We start from the raw sequence: 24142 nt of genomic DNA, 5'->3' as shown, positions 1-24142 counted from the left end.
AGTATAGACAAAAAAAAAATATATATATATACTACCTCAAAAAGGTTATTGGGAGAGTAAATTTGAAAATAGAATCTGTGGCACACAGTAGTATTCAATAATCTTTAAAACAACCCCATTAAGTAAAAATTTCAGTAACATTTTATAAAATAGAAAATGGCCTCGATACTTTAAGGGGGAAATATTTATGATTAATTTTTAATATTAAGCATATTTAAACATTGTAAGGCAATATTTTTTCCTTCCAAATTCCTACTAGAAGTATCATGTAAAGATTAAATCAAAGTTTTAATTTTATTTTTTTATTGTAATGTATACAGGGGTTACAGCTACATTCGCCAGATAGTAGGTACATTACTTCTCGCGTGTTGATATCCCTTCTCATGTTTTTAAATCAAAGTTTTTTAAGAAAAAAAATCAATCTGATGTGTGTAATGAATTATCATTAGCACTAATATTTGTTTTTCATTTACCTGTCTGTAGAACTGTTTCAGGATCAACTGATGGAAGAAAGTTTAAATCCACTGACCTGGCAAACACCAAAAAAGAGCAATTTAAAAGCTATGCTATTTCCATCCATATTCCAAGGATTCCTTTATGTACAGTATCAAAACAATACACAAGTATAAAAACCTGAAGCATTCAATTTTACCATGCCAATTTCTCTTAAGCATCAGGAGGCCATCAAAGAAGATTAAATACTTCCTTCTTCCCTCCGCTCTCTTTTTCTGTTTTCTTTTTTTTTAAATAGGTACCAGTAGTGTGACTAGAGAGCCTGAGTGCTCTGAGTGAGCTGAGTTACTCAGCCTTTTTTTGTTGTTGTTGTTTTTAATTGTGGGATTGTTGGATAATGACTTTAGCTTTTACTCAGTGCTAGCTCTCTACCTCTTGAGTCACAGCTCCATTTCTGACATTTGGCTAGTTAACTGGATATAAGAGTTTCATGGACCTTCTTGCCTGAGTTGACTTCAAACAGCAACCTTCAATTTCAGCCTCTCCAGAGGTGAGCCACCAGCACCCAGCTGAATACATTTAAAAAAAGGATGAACAATATGGACTGGGAGTTTGGCCTAGTGGTAGAGGGCTTGCCAAGCATGTACAAAAAACCCGGGTTCAATTCCTCGGTACCACATACATAGAAAAAAGCCAGAAGTGGTGCTGAGGCTTAGGTGGTAGAGCTGTAAGCCCAGGATTGGCAAAAAAAAAAAAAGATGAAGAATGTATATTCTGGAAACTATACCTGTGTATGTAAACTCATAGCTCTTAAACACATATGGCAAAGAGAAGATTAAAGAAAAATGGGAAATTAGAAATCAAAGCTAAGGACTTCTTCACTTTTGTCAACTGCTCTAAAACCCTCACACTTCCTGTGTAGTCTAGATGCTTCCTACACTCTGACAGAAAAAAGGCTGAGGAAACTTCAAGAGGAGGGATTGTACTATCTGGGAATGAAAGAAATTAAGCAATAACACTTGAGTTCCTTGAAGTGTGATGAGAAAATAAAACATTTTATTTAATACTTCATTTAGATGTGTAAGCCATCATTTCCAGCAGTATTTCTCAAAATCTGGACAAACTATTAATGAAAAGTATGGGATGTTCTAAGAAAGTAATTCAACTGTCTCCTTTAAGTGTGGTTAACAAAACACAATGTTTAGAACTATTCTCAGGGACAGAAAAACAGTCCACAACATTAAAATCTTTGGCTGTGGCCCCACTTTTTATAAGCGTCATCTTCTGGAATGCCTTTCCTGAAGTATGTGACTAAGAAATTGCTAACTTATTCTGATGGACTAATTTAAAAGAAATATATTCATCTAATTTTTATAAAGCACCTTTGTGACACTTTCAATTCATGTGTGTGATAGCTATACAAGTATAACATATTTACATAGTTATGCTTTGTGTGTATAATGTTGCCAGTCCAGTGCTTGGATTCAGAACCTGGGCACTGTCACTAAGTATTTTTGCTTAAGATTAGTGCTCTACCACTTGAGCCACAGCTCCGTTTCTGACATTTTGGTAGTTAATTGGAGGTGGGAGGCTCATAGACTTTCAGTCCAGGATAATCTATGTGTAAATATGAGACACCCAACAACAAAGAAATAGACAAGTGATGGAAACAATCCAGATGCTCCACTACAGATGAATGGATACAAAAAAATGTGGCATATATGCATATATGTGTGTACACACACACACACACACACACATACACACACACACACACATACAGGGAATGCTACATAGCCACCAAATAAGATAAAATAATGGCATTTGCTGGGAAGTGGCTGAAACCAGAGCAAATCATGTTGAGTGAGATAAGCCAAGACCAAAAGAACAAAAGGCACATGGTCTCCTTGATATGTGGATATTAGATCCAAACAGTGAAAGAGCGATGACTCAATACTTTGGTACTCAAGGTCACTGATATGAACTTGGAGATATAACTATATAGGCATATAAATCTATGATGGAATATATATTCTATAGACATAATTGATATACGATTATATAGACCAATACGTATTTATGACATACAAACTCTCAGCTTAATTTTAATTTTGTTCTTAAATTTATGTGCTGGTGATTGCATACAGGGATTCTATTCTTGAATACTTGTTTGTTAAACTTGCCATTTGAAATATGATGTAAAAGTAAGTGTTAATAAAATCTTTTAATAAAAAAAGAACTAAAGTTAAACATGGAATTGTGTTTGAAATGGTAACAAGGCACTAAGTTAAATTCTCAGTAACAGGAAGGGAAGAAGCTAAGGAAGAGGGGGAGCAAAATTTCTGGCTAAAAAAATTCAAATAACTGTTTTTTGCATAAAACAAGTTTTCATTAAAGGCATACAATAATTTAGGTGGAATATAGATGTTCCTATTATAGTGATCTTAACTTTCATCATAATATAAGTTATCACTTAACAAATTACTCATAACTTTGCAAGAATATAATTATATGCCAACAGCCACCTACCTTTCTTTCTCTTGATTTCCTTTTTCACTTCCATTGTTAATCAAAGCAAGTTCATCTAATAATGATGTAGACTCCTTTGTAAACTTCTCAAAAACCTACAATATATTTTATTAACATGCTAAGAATAATTTTAAAAATCATATGCAATGAAGATTTTCAGTTAAAAGGAACAGAATCAGTCAGTGAATATTTCCTTTCCTTTCCAACAAGTCACTCAGTACAATTCAACTACAGAATACACAGTGCAGTTAACAAGACAAAATGATAGCCTCCAAAAATGAATAGCTTGCAGAGAGAAGAAATTTTTAAAAGTTTAAATACAATAGTAAGCTAGTATTGTATCACTTTGAGCCACGGCCCAACGTCCAGTTTTCTGGCAATTAATTGAAGATAAAAGTCTCATAGCCTTTCCTGCCCAGGCTGGCTTTGAACTGGAATCCTCAGACCACAGCCTCCGGAGTGGCTAGAATTACAGCCTTGAGTTACCAGTGCCTGGCAGACAAGTTAATTTTCATTCTTGTATTTTTCTGAGAACCATTTGGACTCATAGCAAATTTTATAACTACATGAGTATATTAGGCCACTTTTGGTCTCTAATTCTACTGACAGAACATGCATTCACCTTATTCTTTCACCAATCTGTACTATTCTTATATAATTATTAAGTTGTATAAATAAGTGTGTAGCATTAAAATAGCCACAATTTTAACAAGATTTCTTAAACAGTATTTGGGACAAATCCGTTTAAACATATATAATTTTTCAAATATAGTACAAAGAGAAATGATTACATATTCAGGGAATCAAAGTTCAGTACTTTCCAATAAAAAACACCTAATCTAACTGGGTTAATTTAACAGTTTTTGCTTTTAGCATTTTAATTAAATAATACATTATATACAGCAGCAAATTTCAGTCTGAACAGGAGCTATGCTTTCAGAAATGAAAAGCTTTTGCTGTCAAATGGTACCTCCAAGTGATGTTTAAATATACTCCGAATGGTATGTTCCTTTGGCCACTTCTACTTTTTATGTGTGTGTCACTCTGCTCTTCCACTTAAGACACTGACCATTTTTACTGATACCACTAATGACAAAGCTAACACCATGGCATGTTTTTATACTCTCATGTTGGGTGCAAGTCTACGCATCTGAGGTATATTCATTCTGCCTTGTCCACAACCCTTCGATGATATAAGACAAAGAGAGATTAAGTCACCAAAGGTCATATCTTGACATCCTGATTCCAGACTTAAATGTCTGATTCCAGATTACTTGTCCACAAACATTATGCTACAACGTAGAATGCAACACATTTCTCTATTTTTATAAATAGGAAAAGCACCTACATTTTCGGTTGATGAAAGCTAGTTGTGAAAATTTCTTATACACAGTAACATTTTATCTCATTGTAATATACCAACCAGTCTCTTATTTAACCAGTCCATGTGATCATAGGTGAGACTCCCACCAAAGTCTTCTGTTAATTGACATGGCTCTATGTAACGAGTCAACTTGTTGGCAGATACTAAAATAACCTGTAGGAAATAAAGGAAAAAATGACTAAATCATTACTAAAATCTTGGAACGTAACAACGAACTATATTAAAATCTACAATACTATTTTAACATGATAACATACTACCATTTAGTTAACAGCATTACAACCAATTCAGTTGGGAGAGGGAAATAAGACAGCACCCAAGTAACTTCCCTCAATCCATTAAGAAGAAATATAACCATAAATATATATGCATATATACACATATATATACATGCATATGTACATGTATACATATTATGTATATGTGTATATGCGTGTACATATATGTGTGTACATATGCACAACAAATGTTAGTTCATCCAATTTCATAAAGCAAACACTGCTAGATGGTAAAATGCAGACACCAATATGCTGATGGTGAGTTGTTTCAGCACTTGTCTAACTAATATTCATTATCCAGGCTCCTCCCTACCCCCCCAACAAAAACAACAAAGAAAATGCAAAATTAAACAACACTACAATGAAATGGATTTAACAGATAATTAAAGAATATCCCACTTGACAGCTCCACAATGCACATTCTTCTCTGTAAACTATAGATTTTTTTTTTAAATTGACCATACTTTAGGAAATAAAACAAGTCTTTTCAAGTATAAAAAAACTGCAATAATCTCTTGTATTTTATCATAATACAGTAGAATAAGACTAAAAATTATTAGCTAAAGTAATTAGAGAAAACACCAATATACATGGAGACGGAACAATATTGTTTAATGACTAATGGGGGTTGTTGAAGATATAAGAAGGGGATCAAAAAAGTCTTGTATCAAATGAAAATGAAAACACAACTTCCCAGAATCTTTGGGAGATAATAAAGGTAGTATTAAAATGTTTATTGTTATGAAAGGGTAGATTTAAAAAAATCATAGAAGCCCGGTGTGGTGGCTCACACCTGTAATCCTAGCTACTCAGAAGGCTGAGATCTGAAGATCAAGGTTCAAAGCCAGCTCAGGCATGAAAGTCCAGGAGACTCTTATATCCAATTAATCCCTAGAAAACAGGAAATGGGGCCTGGCTCAAGGGTTAGGGAGGTAGCCTTGAGCTGTAGAGCTCAGGGACAATGCTCAGGCCCACGGGTAAGGCAGTAGCCTTGAGCTAAAGAGCTCAGGTACAGTGCCCAGGTCAGAGTTCAAGCCCCATGACAGACATAAAAAATAAAAAATCATAGAAATCTCAACCTAACGTTCTAACCTCAACGTCTTAAAGAAAACATGAACAAACCAAATAGCAAATTACTAGGTAGAAAAGAAATACTTAAGATTAAGGAACAGAATTTTAAAATGTCAACATTAAAGAAAGAATCAATGAAGAAAAGGTGGCTCTTTGAAAATATTAACAAATAGATATACACTTAGCCAAATTAACCCCCCCCCAAAAAAATTCAATCCAAGCTGGGCACTGGTGGCTCATGTCTATAATACTAGCTAGACCGGAGGTTGAGATCTGAGGATTTTAGTTAAAAGCCAGCCCTGGAACACTACCAAACTCATTCTATGAAGCCAATTTTATTCTGAGGCCAAAACTGGAAGACATAACAAAAACAAATGCCCTAATGAAAAGAGGTGTCAAAATTTCTTAATAAAATACTTGCAAAACAAATTCAGCAACACAGTAAAAAGAATATAAATTATAATAAAGTTGGTTCATGCAAGGATAGCTCAATAAATCCAAATCAATTAATGAATAATGTAGAACAGTATAAATACCAACTAAGCAAAAATCATACTATCATCTCAAGAGATGCAGAAAACACTAACAAAATTTGTCATCCTTTTATGATAAATCTCAGAAGAAACTAGATGGAGGATTGTACCTCAATATAATATAGGCTGTATGTAACAAATCTATATCAACATACTAAATATGGAAAATCTAAAAGATTTTCTCTGAAGTTAGAATCGTATTTCCAAGTGCTGATATGATACCTTATTAACTATAGACAATTTTAAAAAATAATATAATTGACCCTAACATTTGGGGGGGGGAAAGGTCTCATGCTTGCTATGCAGAGACTCTACCACTTGAGCCACTCCACCAACCCTTTTACTTGCATTGTTTTTTCTAGTAGGTCTTGCATAATTAAATGACAGGCATGTTATGCCCTGAGTTTAAAACCCTGGTACCATAAAAGTTAGAGAACTAAGTAGTTTATTTCACAATAAATTATATTTATAAATGATAATTATATCCATAAAACAGAATAGAGATGTCAGTATTTTCTCTTAAAGGATTGTATTTCCACAAAATATTCACAAAGTTTTTAATATGCACACAAAATACAAAAATATGAATAAGTAAAATTTAAAATTAGTTACTAATAGCAACAGCAGGTGCACATTGGTTTATTTCAAGATTGGATAATTCAGTTTCATGTATATATTTACATTTTAAAGAATATTCAGCAAACAGTACATTTAAAATTTCAGAGACGGATGCTGGTAGCTCATGTCTATAATCCTAACTACTGAGAAGTCTGAGAGCTGAGTATCACACTTCAAAGCCAGCCTGGGCAGCAAAGTCCATGAGCCTTTTACCTCCAGCTAACCACCACAAGACTGGAAGTAGAACTTTGGCTCAGTGGTAGAGCACTATTCTTGAGCAAAAAAGTTCAGGGACAATGCCCAGGTCCTGAGTTCAGGTCCCACAACCATAAAATAACATAAAATAAAAGTTTAGAACAGAAAAAATACAAAAAAGAAGGTAAGGATGGACAAAAGGAACAAGATGAGTTTGAATCTCAAGATAAAGGCAACTCCTCTGAGAAAGGTAGACATAAAGCTCGTAGGGAACAAGGAAACTTGGGAGGTGGTGATGGCTTTAAGGGTGAGGAGACTATATGCTTCTTTCCTTTTAAAAATGATAATAAAAGAAATAAGATTTAGAACAACCAAATATTTGGGGGAGGGACTGGGAGCAAGGCCTGGTGGTAGACTTGCATGCACAAAGCCCTAGGTTTGATGCCTCAGTACCATATACTCTAAAAAGCTGGAAGTAATGCTGTGGTTCAAGTGGTAGAGCACTAGCCTTAAGAAAGCCCAAGGACAATACCCAGACCCTGAGTTCAAGCCCCAGGACTCGCATATATGTGTGTGTGTGTGTGTGTGTGTATATATATATATATGTATTATTTAATAACAGCATACTCCATATTATATGGAGTGCTTTATCACTTGACCTTGAGAACATCCCCAGGTTTCATTTTTGTTTTCTTCAGCTTTGTTTTCAGATAAGGTCTTGTTATTTGCCTGGGACTGGCTTCAGACCACAATCCTCCTACCTCTGCCTTCACAATAACTGTGATTAGAGACATGGACCACCACATCCAGCTATTTATACCTACTCTAAATGGTAATTTAATGTCATCTCTCAAACAAGGCATTTGTACTTCCTGCCTACTCTGGTAATAGTGGGGAGAAATTTAAAATAAACAATTTAAAATAAAAAGAACACTGCCAATGTTCTTCACTTCATGGAAAACTGTCATAAAAGGCTTTATTTTACTCTCTGGCTTCAGTAGGAAATCTTTAGATGAATTCTCTGGATCTCATGTGGTATTACAGTAAATGTTGAGTGGGATTACTCTGTGGGGGGGGGGCTATTTAACCTGCCATCAGACTGGGATCTGTAGACTTACAATCTACAGGTATTAAAGACAACTAACCCCCCCCCGGGAATAAGCTTTTCCATTATTCAGAAAATGTCTAGTGATGTTTTAATAAAACATATTCTGACAATGAAACTAAGAGACAGATGTTTATCCTGTGAAGAAATTACCTACTAAATTGGGAGTCAATTCACACCTCAAAAGATATTATGACCTAATATACTCTCTCCTGAAGAGATAAACAAAGAATGCCAAATTAAATGGATGATTTGTCTACTTTTCTACAATGCTTTACTTGGAGCAAGATTAAACTCTAAAGAGTATATATTTTGAGTATACCCCACAATCTTGCTTGTCAGATTATAACTCATACTGAATGTAGGGCCTTGAACTCTCCTTGGCTTCTTTCCTTGGCTGGTTCTTTACCACTTGAGCCATGCTTCCAGCTCAGTTTATTTGCAAATAGAGTCCCACTGACTTTTCTTCTGCGCAAGTGGGCGTTGAGCCTCCATCTTCTAGATCTCTGATGTTGAACAGTTAGATATATGTGAGAGCCACTAGTGCCTGGCTCTGTAAACATTATTTTATGCAAAATATAAAGGCAAAAAGTAGTACGAAAACATCTTACTCTCTACAAATACTGACACCAGAGGCTACTTTCAGAAGAGTACAGGGAGGGAGAGGTATCTGTGTAGGAAGCAAATCCCCTTAGCAATGCCTGCAATTGTCCCCTAGCTTTGGGAAATGACATCAGGATCCAACACATAATTATAGACACTACTTCTGAAAAGACAAACCAGCTTGAAAGAGCAGACGGCTCCACTCCATACCAGTGAGACAGACAGCACACAAGGGTGTGATTTTACAGAAAGAGCAAATTCCAAGACTGAAGCAAAAATAAGAAACCACAGTCGAGTGAAGTAGACCTGAAGTAAATAAACTAGAATGCTGATAAAGGAAACTGGGTAGAGCAGGAGGTTCTAGAAATCATAAAAACAGAAAATGGATACATTTCAGAGCTGATATGGTAAAAAGATTAGTAATTCCCTATATCAGGTAATTTCCTTTGATTCACTACAGCTTCTTAAGTTACAAACAGTGCCAAGTCTACTCATGTCCCCTTCTGCTACAGTCACTGAAGTCACTAATTGCTAATACAGACAACCTAGATGACCATGTATGAAGAGCTTTGTGTATCCTGGAGAGAAAGGAGGACATATTAGCTAAATCATATACTACTCGATTCAAAGGGAAGAACTGTTATTTTCCCACTTAATATATGACATTAGTAATGTTTGATTTTTAAAACATGTCTTACTTAGGTAAGACAGGAGATTTTTCTATAAATTATTTATAAAATTATCTATTTTCAAGCTGGACTTTAAGCCATATGAATGAAAAATAGCTTTATGTAACCAAAAACAGGAGAATTATTTTCATGTCTTAATAACAAAAATTCTTTTAGACTTATAAAAACAGCTGCATTACTTCTAATATTTTATTTTTATTAAAAAGAATATTAAACAGAAAGGTTTTAGTCACATAATTCAGGAAAAGAGTATATTTCCTTAAGGACAACGTCACGACCTCCCTCCCTCTCTCCCCAGTATTCTATATAATCAAATGCACATAGGTATTGTGTCTTTCTGTTCCTTTCCTAAGAGTTCCTTCCTTTGGATATACTGTGTATAAATGAGTAAGCCTGTATTTTAGTGTATTTTAGATCTAGTTTTTACATATGAGAGAGAACACATGTAGTTTATCTCTCTGAGCTTGGATTACCTCAGGTTAACATGATTTGTTAAAAATATTTCTAATTATTTTATATTTCTTTTTAAATAACTGTAGGTGAAAAATAAAGTTTGCAACTACCAGCTGGTGGATAACTCTGTTTGAATGTTTTGTTTTGTGCCGATATCAGGATTGCACTTGGTGTGTGCTTGTTGAACTGCTGTTCTACCACTGGAGACATGCACCAGCCCTAAGAAAGATTTTTAAAAACTGTTGACAAGCCACAGGAAATAAAAATGATGAAAAATGTAAATTATAGTCTTACAAAATATTCCTTTTTGTTATATGTTAAATGGGCTAAGATGAGACAACTTAAATGACTAAATCACATGTTTATTAGTAGCACATTCCATGGCTCAAGAGTTTGAAGGGAAGATATTTCCCAGGAAATCTTTAATGAAGACATTTGTGAAGGTATACTTTAGTCTGGAATCTAACTTTTAGAAAGACGGAGAACTTTGCTTGACATTTATGGCTTACACTTGGAATTCCGGCTGAGACCTGGAGAATCAAGGCTTGAAGCCAGCCTAGACAAGTGTCCTTGAGATTCCAGCTCCAATTAAATACCCAACAGAAGAGGTAGCAGTGGTAGAGTGCCATGAGTGAAAAAGCCCATTGAGAATGTGAGAACATGAGTCATTCTAAGATATGTGGGGGCTAAGACTGGGAAGAATATGATTTTAGACTAGTTAGGACATAAATATCCATGAGAATCAATTTCTACAAAGGTAGCTAGATACAGTGACAGGCATCTATGACCAAAGTGATGATGTGAAACCTAAACATGCAGATTGTGGTCTAAGTATGTGCCCCAATAGAAAACAAGACCTAACCTTAAAATAACAAGTGAAAAGTATGAATGTAGGTGTGGCTCAGGTGTAGACAACAGCCTAGCTGGCAAACACTTGATACACAACAGACACTATGTTGGAAATGAACTTTACAACTTGGCAAGAGGGGAGTGGAAGGGATGGGTGAAAATGAGGGAGGGGATAACATTGTTCAAAAAGAAATGTATTCATGACCTTATCTATATAACTATAACCCCTCTGTATACCACCTTTACAATAAAATGAAAAAATAGATTAAATAAATAAAATGTCCATTGTGTGCTTATTTAATAAATATTGTGAAAAGCTGGCAATGAAACCATGTTACAAGATATTACGTAAGGTATTTATAACTAATAAGAACATCTGTTAACATCACAACAATACACTTTTAATTACATAGAATATATACAAAACACAGGCATACTTACAATAGCTCAAATTACATAAAACAGCACCAAAAAGAAAGTTTTTAATTAAACAAGAATCTGTGTTGAATTCAATTTTATCTCTAATGGTTAATATAGAACCACCCTTAAATTTTAATATGTTTAATAACAAATGAGATTACTTTCATCTCTTTTTGATATTAGGCTTTTAATAAGTGCCTCGTGCTTATTTCCTTGGGAAAATACCCTAGATGAATTTCTTCAATGTCTAAGAGAAACTAATACAACAGGCTTCTGGTTTTAAAACAGTATTTTTAAAATATTTCTGTTTTAAAGCAACAATCTGACACTAGACAAAGTAAGACAGAAATTCTCTACTTTCTGTTTTATCTTCCAAGATTAATTAATTCTAACTACTATTAATTCACTTATCATAAAGTTTAAATAGGTACAAAATCTCTGAGCAGACACATATGCTTGAATAGGATGTGACAGGCTCCTCAAAACTGACTCTGTTTCTCTTCTATGCGGCCTGAGTTTCTGAACCACTCACCTCTGTTTACATTACATTCTCTGAGTCATATCTCCTTCTGAGTTGCTGGCCATGAACTGCCTGGTCCTGACTCCTGAGCATCGTTCATACCCCTGGGATTCAGTTTTTACTTTCTTCTCTCACTACACCTTTTTCTTTCCTCCCTGGGATGTAGTTTCCACTCAACTATCAGGAGAGTTCTGATACTACTGTGTGATCCAACAGCCAAGGCCATCTTTATATGTGTGTGCTCCAGAAACACACTTTTCCACCAAATCCACATAATAATCAAGTCTACCAATGGTAAAGTTACAAAAATAACCAGCTTCAACTTAGGATACAAAAACTAAAGAGCACTGTTTTAACCAAAGTAACTTTCAACAAATTTGAAGCTGTGATGTACTGAGGAAAATAACAAGAAAACCCAGAGCTCAACTCAATGTCTGACTAGACTAGCTTAGCATGCTCCCTATCCCGTTAAGGCCAAACAAAAGACAAAATAGGCTTATGTGCAGGACAAGTGCAATTCACTTCTGTCTTTATTGTCTTAATATGAGCAAAATCCAATGCAAAATGACAAGAGGAGGGGGAGGGAGAAGAGGGGCTGTAGAAGGAAGGAAAGAAGAAAAGGAAGGTGACCCAAAAACTGAACACAGAAAAAAAAAAAAAAACAAGGGGTAAAATTAAACTGGAAGAGCAATCGAGAATGGTGAGAAGTTTGCTAATAAGTCTATTGTTCGTGCAACTGAAATTCCTAAAGAAGTAGGAAAGAACGTAGAGTGGAGAAATATTTTGAAAAGAGACTGCCTGAGAACTTACATAGGGCAGACATCCAACCAGAAGTCCAACAATTGCAGAGAATTCCAAATAAAACTAATACTAAACAAAATACCTCTAAGCATAATGAAATAAAACTTCTGAAAATTAAAATGAGAAAGAAATCTTGAAGGCAGTCAAAGAGGAAAAAAGACACATAACACAGAGGATCAAAAATACAAAGAACATCAAACTTCTCGTAAGACAGCTACTAAAAACATAATGTCACATCACAGACATCAGACTTTAAAATGTGTAGTATTTATTGGTAGTATTTATTAAATTTCCTTTTGGTAAATATATACATATATGTATGTATGTACGTATGTTTAATAAAAAGGCTCCATTTACTGGAGTTAGCAAAGAGTGACATAAGTAAAACTAAATTTTTGCAGTCACTCACAAAGAATCATAATTTATTCTCTAAGCATCTGAATATCGACCATATATTAATTATAGTGTTAAGTACTAATTAAGCAATGCTAGTAACCACCCTGAACAAATAAAATATTAGCAAAGTATTACTTTAAAAATATAACACTTCATTTAGATTGTTTTTAGCATTTTGTACTTGCCTCAAAACCAAGTCTATCCTTTTCTTTCCAGAAACAAAAATGAGTTACTTTCTTATCCCAGAATTCATCTGGCTTCACTACACAAACAAGGGATACCTCTGCTGGAACAACATTCTGTAAAACACAGGAAAACAGGTATAAATTATACATGCATAGTAAGATATTTACTAAATTAAAAGTTAATACTCATAAGTTATTCTAAGTAAGAAACTTAGAAAAGAATTAAAATAATAAAGTAGAAAAAAGTTATTTAGGGGCCGGGAGTTTGGCCTAGTGGTTAAAGTGCTTGCCTAGCATACATGAGGACCCGGGTTCAATTCCTTGGTACCACATACATAGAAAAAAGCCAGAAGTGGTGCTGAGGCTCAAGTGGTAGAGCTCTAGCCTTGAGAAAGTCCAAGGACAGTGCTCAGGCCCTGAGCTCAAGCCCAGGACTGGCAAAAAAAAAAAAAAGAAAAAGAAAAAAGTTATTTAGAAAATATCTCAAAAAATGTTAAACAGACAGACCATACAAACTATTTTTTTTGTTTTACTCAACTACTACTACCAGAGAATAAATTTATAGTTGAAGGACAGTCTTAGCTAAAAATAATTAAAACTAGAATTTTTTCAGATAAGAAAATTTTTTCTAATAATCTTAATGAATCTCTTCAAAAACTATATAGTCAATTTTCACACAAAGTAAGTTTATTCTCAGCCATCCATAGAGGTACAGATTCTGCATGATTATTAATTTAAGTTCACAGAACTAATCTTCTAATGTTTCACAGTATACAACTTCATATTTGCTGAAAATGGTTATTTGTTCTACCTGAAGTGTTTTTCAGGGAATTTTAGAAAGTCTAACTTTAACACACTACCCCCCTTGAGCCACAGCACCACTTCTGGTTTTCTGGTTGTTAGTTGGAAATAAGAGTCTCATGGTCTTTTGTGTCCGGCCTGGCTTTGAACCATGATTCTCAGATCTCAGCCTCCTAAATAGCTAGGATTACAGGCATGAGTCACCGGCACCCAGCAACACACATCTTTTATTCTAACCATTTCTACCATCTGCAATCGTAACATTGCCAAACCATTCCCATTTCTGAATTATCCTTGTAATAAGGATCACTGTTTGACATTCTCTCACACCCAAAATAAGAGTTCAAATCCCTTTCCCGGGCTATCTGACATCCTAGGATCTCACTTTTTACCACTCTCCACAATTGCCATGACAATCTTTGCTGCTCCTAAATTATAAGTGTTCCCACCTCAGGCCTTTGCTCATATGCCCTGTGTGCAGAATGTCCTCTCACCTATAATAGCAAGAGTGTTCTGTTTATTTAAGCATCTATATAAAGACCTCAAAGAGACCTTGCTCATCCATACTACCTAAAGTACGCTACTCAGCCTGCCTTTGACACTACCTCTCCACAACATCCACCATTTGATGGCAAATTAGTTACTAATTTCCTTAATTGCTCACTAACTCCTCAAAAAGCATATAAGGCTTCCAACAGCAGGTATCTTATCTATTATGTCATCCTCAAAGTTGCAATATCTGACACTAAATGTTTGTTGAATAAGCAAATCCTCATTAACAAATGCATCTCATTTTCTCTATTTTACAGAATAATTTTACTGTCAAAAAATAGAAGTACCCTGTGTAAGATAAATGAGTTTTAAAGTAATAGAATAGAAACCAGGTATGTCTGTTTCATAAGTTTTATCACAGCACTTTAGATGTCCTTGACCACAGGTCAGATAGATAAAAAACATTTCAGGCTTCGGAGGCCATACTGTTTTGTGGTAACTACTCTCATTTTTCACAAAACAAAGGAAAGAAGCCATAGGTTCCATGTAAATGATGGGCATAGCTTCACACCAATAAAGTTTATTTAAATTCAAAGGTCTCATTCCATAGCAGGCAGTGGTAAATAACACAACATTTTTAAGAGAAAATCTTATAATTTAGATGTGTCATTGGGAACTTCGGCAATCTAGAGCCTCTTGCAATGCTTAGGCTATAGCTAAGGAAAGCAAAACAAAATTCAAAAATGTCAAAACTTTAATCAGAGAAGCTGACAACATTACAGATGTATTCATTTGTTGATGTAAGATTAGTATTTCAAAAACATGAAAGCTATGAGAATCTTTGAGATGAATAAAGATTGTCATTCTAGTTTATTACAATCTGCATGTAAGGAAAAAAAAGAAGAAATGAGAAAACAACAGGCCAAGGCAAACTCTGAAAAGGTCAACTATGACTAAATCCAAAAGTTGGTAAAACACCTATCAGAAAAGAAACTGCAAGGATGGTTGAATCCATTGATTCTTCTTCAACACTGCCACTGATCAAAGTCCAGTTTAGACACCAAGCCCCAGATAGGTCATCTGTGATACATATGAATGCAGGAAACATATGATACATACATATGAGACCTATGATGCAGGGAAGACCACAAGATCATAGTCTATGGGACTTTTCTTCTGAAAGCAAATTTAACAACTGTCGGAGAAGAGGTAATCCTTAGGCTTAGAATGTAAAAGTGCCAGAACATACTTGACAGAAAAAAAGGTTTGGAAGCATCGATCTGTGCGCCTCAAAAACTGATCCTAAAGAAGCTATGCCTTTCCCATTCCTGAGTAATCTTAGGAAGAATCTTAAGAAGAATCTTAGGAGAATCTTAAGAAGAATGAAGAAATGGGCAGGTAATTTGGGGACCGCTTCAATTATATGTGCTGTTAATAAAAAGAAGGGACACACTTGAGTGTTGACTGTTCATGCCTATAATCTAGCTACTCAGGAGGCTGAGATCCCAGGATCACCATCTGAAGCCAGTCTGGATAGAATGACTATGAAACTCTTATCTCCAATTAACATCAAAAGCCAGAAATGAAGCTGTGTTCTAGTGGTAGACACCAACCTTGAGCAAAAAGCTAAAAGAGTACCCAGAGTTCAGGTCCCAGGGCACGCGCATGCGCGCGCACACAGACACACACACACACACACACACACACGCACGTAAGAAGAAAAACAAAAACAAATAAACAAAAAAAATCACTTGGTAATCAGTAAAACCAAGTCTGAGTTCTAAGGAAATCCTAACTTCCAATTTTAAATTATTAAAATCCCTTATGTTTTGGATGACTTGTTGAGATATGAGACGTTCCTCTGAACGGGTTAGATTGTGAGGCTAAAATTAAATACGATAATTCATATAGCAATATTAGCACAATATTACCTGAAACATTAAACACTGAAACTGAAACTTCAATGCTACTTTGTTCCTACTATTCAGATAGTGTTATCCCAATTACTCTAAATAAGTGCTCAAACAGTAGGAAATATTCTCCTCTGTAATACGTTTTTAAATTATATTTTTCTCCAGAGAACCATAAAGCAGCTCTCAACTATTCCTCAAATTCATTTAAAATTCTCAACCTGCCTCTCAGCATTACTGATATTCACCTCACTGAATGCTCTCTACCCCACATTATCATCAAATCATATTTCTCCATATCAGTTCCCTATAGACCCTTCATTGAATTTGCTTCATCTTTTAGTTATCACTAAGCCACAGTCCCTACCAGGACTAGCTTTTTATTTATTTATATATATATATTCAATAACTTCTTTTATTATCTCAAATCTTCCTTCTCTACAACTCTTGTATGGATAATTGAGTGCCTAAGAACAAGCCACGCCCTTTCAGTCCCCAAATGTTTCCCACTTCACAAGATAATACTTTCAATGCCCTTATAAAAACAATCCCAAACTGCTAAGTAGGAGGAGCTACATGCCATGGGTCATAGACTCATTCTATGAAGGAATAAACAACACAGACTAGGACCCATTCTCAAGGACTTGATAACTTTAAGTGTTTATTAACTTTAATCTGCAAGTCTTTAAGGTCCCACAGGAAACTAACTATTAACTAAATTTCTTCTGGGCTATAATAAATAGTAGGATTGTCATAAATCCTGATGTATTTTCAGGAAAGAAAGAGCTAGCTTGGAAAGTCATGACAGCCACATCTGTGAAGTCTCTTATCAGCTTTATCCAGCCCTTCTCCCTCCCTACCCTTAAGAATGGAGCCCATGGGCCACATACAGCAGAACAAGCACAACCCAGGTGAGCCTGGTGAGGTCTACCTCATATTATACTTGTTTATATTACATTCACTTGCCCTGTTATTTTCAACCATTTATAAACCTTTGAAGTAGAATTGTGTTTTTCTTTACTGCATAAATTCAAACAAAATTTGAAACTGAAACTCTCCAATAGTAGTATGTAAATTTTCAGAATTAAGTCATTGCCAAGTATAGTGAGTCTAATAAATAAGATGCATTTGCAATTTTTATCATGACATGTTGCCATAAAAATAAAAGCAAAAATAAAAGCCACTTCCTGATAGAGAATGAAAAATTACCTGCAGCATTAAGACTACTGTTTTCACCACATTCCATTGCGATTTTCTGCCATCCACAATCACGGTAAATCCTCTAGCCTTACATTTTTCACTGGAATAAGACAAAAGGACAACATATTAAAATAAGTTACAGATTTCAGTACTTATAATACATGGAATAAAATTTAGTGCACTTGGTTTATCATACGTTATCAATAAAATTTCTCAGATGATTTTTTTAGTTTTCTGAAGCAACTTATTTTCGTCATTTCAGAAAACATTAATTTGCAAGCTAATATGGAAGGAAAGTACTCTAAAAACACAGACGGTTAATGTATTAGAAAGTGACCTATTCAGACTGAAAACCAGTATCTCATACCTATAATTTTAACTACTTAGCAGGTAGAAAAAGGAAGGTTTCTAGGCCAGCCCATGCAAAAAGTTACCAAGACTCCATCTAACCAGTAAAAAGCTGGGTGTGGTAGTATACCTAGCTAACTAAACAGGAAGCATAAATTCAAGGATAGTAGTTTAAATCCAGACAGAAACATAAGACTACTGGAAAAATAAAAGTAGGAAGGCTTAGCAGCATAGAACAAGTAGCTATTATCTAGCAAGAGCAAGGCTCTGAATTCAAACTTCAGTACCATCTTTCCCATTCCAGAAATCCCATTTGCTCTAGTGGCTCAAGACTGTAATTCTATCATCTAGTTATTCAGGAAGCAAGCCCAGGCTGGGAAATCCATGAGACGTTTATCTCCAATTAATCACTTCAAAACCAGAAGTGGAGTTGTGGCTCACATGGGAGAGTACAGACCTTAAGTTAAAAAAGCTCAGTAACACAGCACCCATGCCCTGAGTTCAAGCACTACATACACAAAAAAAGTCCCACTTGCATGTTAATTTCTGCGTCCATCTCTAAAACGGAATCAAAATAAAGAAGGCAACTAATGACTATCCTTCATATCCTTTATATCTCTCCTTCCTAACAGAATTTGTGAAGTAATAATTTAAAATAATAAATTGATATTCACCCATTGGAAATTCTTGTTGCTCTTTGGGGGTAATTTAATGAGATAAAGCTAGTGCTTGCTTTACAAAATAATCCAAAGCTGGATCCTACCATGTTTGACCCATGCTGGCTTCCTCTTTCTCATTCTCACTGTCACTTGACCTGTAAAGTGTCATCTTGGGTGCCTGAAAATATTTTATATTATACATATCATATTATAATATAATATAGATTTAATTATTCAAATATTTACTAAACACTTTCCAGAAGTCTATCATGGTAAAATACATAGCCTTATATAGAAAAATTCTACTCTGAAGACAAAAACGACATGGCCAATATTATTTTGCCTATCTACTTAATGCACGGATCTCAATAGATGACCTTACAATATAGCAGAAGGAATTTGGAAATCTAGGCTGATTTTCCCAAAGTTGCCCCAATTATACACATTACTGGAAGAGTAAACAGTAGATCTTTCACAAGGTTATAAATACTTACATCTGGGAGATTTTGTGAGCCCGCCTCTATAAACTCTTAAGAAATCAAGAAATATATCACCTCTTTTGGTGACAAACAAGACAACCACAATGACAATAATATAAGCTAAATTTGAAGAAAAAGGCAGGGAAAAAGCTTCTGAAGCAAGCAAAGAAGTATTCAAGAAGTAAAGCATATACCCACACAATGCTCATGATAACATATTTCATATTAATGACAAAGTAGAAACAATTTGGTGTCACCTGTCAGCTGATAGAAAAGCAAAATGTGGTACTGCCACACAATGAAAAATGATTCATCCGTAAGAAATAAAGTGCTGGTGCATGGCACCATATAAATAAAACATGACAACAAAATACTAAGTGAAAGAAGACTGATCCAAAAAGCCATATATTGTATGAATCCATTTAAAAAATAGAGAGTGAGTACTGCTAATGGGTTAGGAGATTCTTCTGTAAGTTATTTAGAATTAGTGTGATGGCTCCTTAACCATGTAAACATATTCAGTGCATTGCATATTTTATAAAAGGGTGACTTTTATGATACCTGAATAAAATCTCAGTAAAAGAAATTTAAACACTAATTTTCAATTTTCATTACAAAGTAATAGGTAAAATATGATTGGAGGAGTAGAGTGATGCCTCCCCACCAAAGGAAGTACCCCATTCTTGTAACTTGCCACATCCTTGTCACCAGTATCTATGCCTCTGAGACACAGACAGGTTACACAACCATTCTGTTAAGTAAGTTTTACAAAAACAACACGTTTATATTTCAATGCATACTATAAATGAATTTGCACATTTAGAGTAAGAAGGTAATGAGGCTTGCAAGTACCATCTGTAGTGATCTTAAAGGGATTAGCACTGCATGTCTCTTTTTCAGTATTTAAATAAACATGCTTAATCATAATTTTCTCACATTTTACTAAGCTAGATAATAAAAATGTACAAATCCAAAGATAATATTTTTTTCCCAGTCCTGGGCTTGGGCTCAGGGCTTGAGCACTGTCCTTAGACTTTCTCAAGGCTAGCACTCTACCACTTGAGCCTCAGCACTACTTCCAGCTTTTTGCTATGTATGTGGGGTACTGAGCAATTGAACCCAGATCTTCGTAGAGTGCTTGCCTAGCATGCAAGTGCAAGCACTCTACCACTAGGCCAAACTCCCGGCCCCCCAAAGATACTATTTTAAAATTGGAAGATCCAGTGGTCTTTCAATATTTGAAAGGAAACAGTGCTCTATTGTTTGGTGGTAACAGTATTTGAACTTGGTGTTCTTCACTGGCTGCCCAGATGCTCTACCACTTGAGCCATGCCTCCAGTCCTTTCTTCTCTGGTTATTTTTTTTTCTTTTTTATTGTAATTAGTAAAAGGGTTACATGATATTTGCCAGATAGAAGGTGCATTAATTCACATACATTGATACCCTTTCACATGTCTTGGTACCCGTTTCCCTCCCTCCCCACACCCCCCACCCGTCTTGGTTTTCACCCCTTCCCTATCAAATTTCAAATATCCAAATACAAATAAATTCAATATATCAGATAACAAAGTGAGATACTATACCAATATGAGATAACAAGGGACAGCAAAGGAGATGAGAGACAACATAGTACATTAAGGACAACAATCATTCATTATATGGCTTTTGTTTCACTATCCTGGAGGTCCTTTTAATTAGCTTCACATTATATGTCCTTATGTATCAAGATTTTGCTCTATTGCAAATCTCTGCTAGTAGAGCCCAAGGTTTCTACTGATTATGACGAATGAGGGAAACCATTGAGCCTAAGTTCCTTTGAGTCTGGCTTACTTCACTTAATATGATTTTTTCTAAGTCTTTCCATTTCCTAACAAATGGGGCGATGTCATTCTTTCTGACAGCAGCATAGAATTCCATTGTGTACAAATACCACAACTTGTTGATCCACTCATCAACTGAGGGACATCTAGGTTGGTTCCATATCTTTGCTATGGTGAATAGTGCTGCAATGAACATTGTTGTGCTAGTGGGTTTAGTATGTCCTTGTTTCTGGATGGTTGGGTAAATGCCAAGTAGTGGAATTGCTGGGTCATAGGAGAGTTCTATGTTTAGCCTTTTGAGGCACTGCCACACTGCTTTCCATAGTGGTTGGACGAGTTTGCACTCCCACCAACAGTGTAGTAGTGATCCCTCCTGGCCACATCCCCTCCAGCATCTGTTGTTATTCGTTTTCCTGATCCTGGCCATTCTAGCTGGAGTGAGGTGGAATCTTAGAGTTGTTTTGATTTGCATTTCTTTTATGACCAGAGATGTGGAGCATTTCTTCATGTGTCTATAGGCCATTTTTGTTTCTTCTTCAGAGAAGACTCTCTTTAAGTCTTTGGCCCATTTTTTAATGGGATGGTTGTTACTTTGGAGGTTAGTTTTGGAGTGATTCAATTTTTTGAGTTGTTGATATATTTTAGATATGAGGCCTTTGTCCGTTGTTTGGTTGGTGAAGATCTTCTCCCACTCTGTAGGCTTCCTAATTAGTTTAGTTGCTATGTCCTTTGCCATGCAAAAGCTCTGCAGTTTAATGCAGTCCCACTTATCCAGCCTTTCTCTGATTTGTTGTGATTCTTGGTCCTTATTAAGAAAGTTTCGACCTGTGCCAAGGAGGCCTAGTGTATCTCCTATTCCTTCCTGTAGAGTTTTCAGTGTGTCAGCTTTTTTCTCTGGTTATTTTTGAGCTAGGTCTTACTTTCTGTCCAGAACAGCATAGACTGAAATTTCTCTATTTATGCTTCCTGCTATAGCTGTGATGACAAGTGTGTGCCTTCATGCCCAACTTTTTTTGTGGAGGTGCATGCGGTTTCAAGAGCTTCCTTTTCTGGGCTGATCTGAAACTTGTGCCACTGTGCCTAGTGAAGGTACCATCTTTTTAAACTGTGTTTCTAAAGTGGAATGATAGTTTACATTACTTTTAACACCAACATGTTTAATTTAGACGGTATGTATTATGCCTTATAAAGGGCATGTTGGAAGTCCTAAAGTGCTAATAAAATTCCCTTGGTACTGCTAGCCTGTTTAAAAGTGAGTCTTCAGAGAAGGTAAGAACTACCTAAGACTTTGCCTCCTTATCCTTTCTTTTATAATTTTTTTATTGTGATTAATAGAAGGGTTACATTATATTCCCCAGGTAGAAGATACATTACTTCACAAACATTGATACCCTTTTTCATGACATGGTCCCCATTTCCCTTCCACACTCCCCCCACTTACCTTGATTTTCCCCCTTCCCTATCCAATTTCAAATAACCAATTAAGCACATATAAAAGATCAGATAACAAGGTGAAATATTATAACAATATGAGATAACCAAGGGATGGCAAAAGAGATGAGCGATAACATAGTACATTAATGACAATAGTCACTCATTATATGGCTTTTGTTTCCTTATCCTGGAGGTCCTTACATTTAGTGTCGTACTATTTGGCATAAAGTTTCTAGATTTTGTTCTATTGCAAATCTCTGCTAGGAGAGCCCAAGGTTTCTACTGATTCTGACAAATGAGGGAGATTACTGGGCCTATGTTCCTTTGAGTCTGGCTTACTTCACTTAATATGATTTTTTCTAAGTCTTTCCATTTCCTTATAAATGGGGCAACTCCTTTTGCAATAGCTTCAAAGAAAATAAAGTACCTAGGAATTAACTTAACTAAGAATGTAATGGACCTTTTTGATGAAAACTTTAAAACCCTGAAAAAGGAAATTAAAGCAGAACTGTGGAAATGGAAAAACCTTCCATGCTCCTGGATTGGAAGAATCAACATTGTGAAAATGACAATCTTGCCAAGGGCTATCTACAAATTCAATGCAATACCCATCAATATCCCAATGTCATTCTTTAAAGAAATAGAAAAGGCAATCCAAAATTTCATATGGAATAATAAAAGACCCCGTATAGCAAAAACACTTCTTAGCAAAAAGAACAGCACAGGAGGAATTTCAATACCAAACTTTAGACTCTCTATTACAGAGCTATAATAATCAAAACAGTTTGGTACTGGCACAAGAACAGGCCTGAAGACCAATGGAATAGAACTGAGGACCCAGATATTAAACCACAGACCTATGGCCACCTAATCTTTGATAAGGGAGCAAAAAAAAAAAAAATAGAATGGAAGAAAGACAGCCTCTTCAACAAGTGGTGCTGGCAGAACTGGTTAAGCACCTGCAGAAAACTAAAGTTAGATCCTTCTTTGTCACCCTGTACTAGAATTAACTCCAAGTGGATCAAAGACCCTGAGGTAAAAGCTGACGCACTGAAAACTTTACAGGAAGGAATAGGAGACACACCAGGCCTCCTTGGCACAGGTTGAAACTTTCTCAATAAGGACCAAGAAACACAACAAATCAGAGAAAGGCTCCCTCCTTATTCTTCATTGCCATTAAAATCTTTCAAGGAGGATATGGCTGCATTTGATCACTCTATAAAAGAAATGAGGCCTCTACGCATATTTCTGATACAGAAAGTGATTAGTCAAAGATGTCTGGGGTCAGAATTTGGAAGGTTTTACTAGTTTTCATTATTATTAAGGGTTTCTTGTCTTTTACTCAGAGTTCTGTTTAGATTACAATATGACATTAACTTTATTCTTCTATTTTAATGACTTGCTTGTAACTCATCTTCATTAGGTAACACATTTCCAGAAAGCAAGGCTACTATCTTATTAACATTTTGGAAGCTTACACCACAATGATGTGAATTTAGAGGACCTTTAAAAATGTAAGCCTTAGCTGGGCACAGTGGCTCACACCTGTCATCCTAGCTACTCAGGAGGCTGAGATCTGAGGATCACGGTTCAAAGCCAGCCTGGGCACAAAAAGACCTGAGACTCTTATCTCCAGTTAACCTCTAGAAAACGGGAAGTGGGGCTTGGCTCCAGGGCAGGGCAGTAGCCTTGAGCTGAAGAGGGATAACACCCAGGCCGAGTTCAAGCCCCATGACCCCTACCCCTCGCCCCCCAAAAAGGGCCTTGACCACGTGCTCTTGGCCAAGCAACCTTGATCACCTATATCAGATCACCTTTGAGTGGCTTTCCTTCCCACTCAAAACTGAAGCCCATATTAAGGTCAACATGGTCCTTTATGACTGATGGTAGCCTCTCATTATCACCACTCTCTGAGAA

At 35.7% G+C, this 24142-nt stretch overlaps 1 protein-coding gene across 5 annotated transcripts in view; it reads right to left on the bottom strand.

Annotated features, from left to right (window-relative positions):
* Sestd1 (SEC14 and spectrin domain containing 1) overlaps window positions 1–24142 on the bottom strand; it is a 102820-nt gene that overhangs the window by 36029 nt on the left and 42649 nt on the right. For all 5 annotated transcript variants that reach the window (XM_090342537.1, XM_090342538.1, XM_090342540.1 and 2 more), the window contains 5 exons: window positions 17495–17585; window positions 13083–13196; window positions 4406–4519; window positions 2983–3077; window positions 474–529 (listed from right to left, as the gene is read on the bottom strand). In XM_090342537.1, the coding sequence (XP_090198663.1) occupies window positions 474–529; window positions 2983–3077; window positions 4406–4519; window positions 13083–13196; window positions 17495–17585 (470 nt within the window). The remainder of the gene's footprint in view (window positions 1–473; window positions 530–2982; window positions 3078–4405; window positions 4520–13082; window positions 13197–17494; window positions 17586–24142) is intronic.

Source organism: Megascapheus bottae, chromosome 12, assembly GCF_031878675.1.
Source record: "Megascapheus bottae isolate mThoBot1 chromosome 12, mThoBot2.hap1, whole genome shotgun sequence".
Classification (NCBI taxonomy): Eukaryota; Metazoa; Chordata; class Mammalia; order Rodentia; family Geomyidae; genus Megascapheus; species Megascapheus bottae.
Note: the sequence above shows the minus strand (reverse complement) of the source record. Positions and strands in the feature narration are given on the sequence as shown.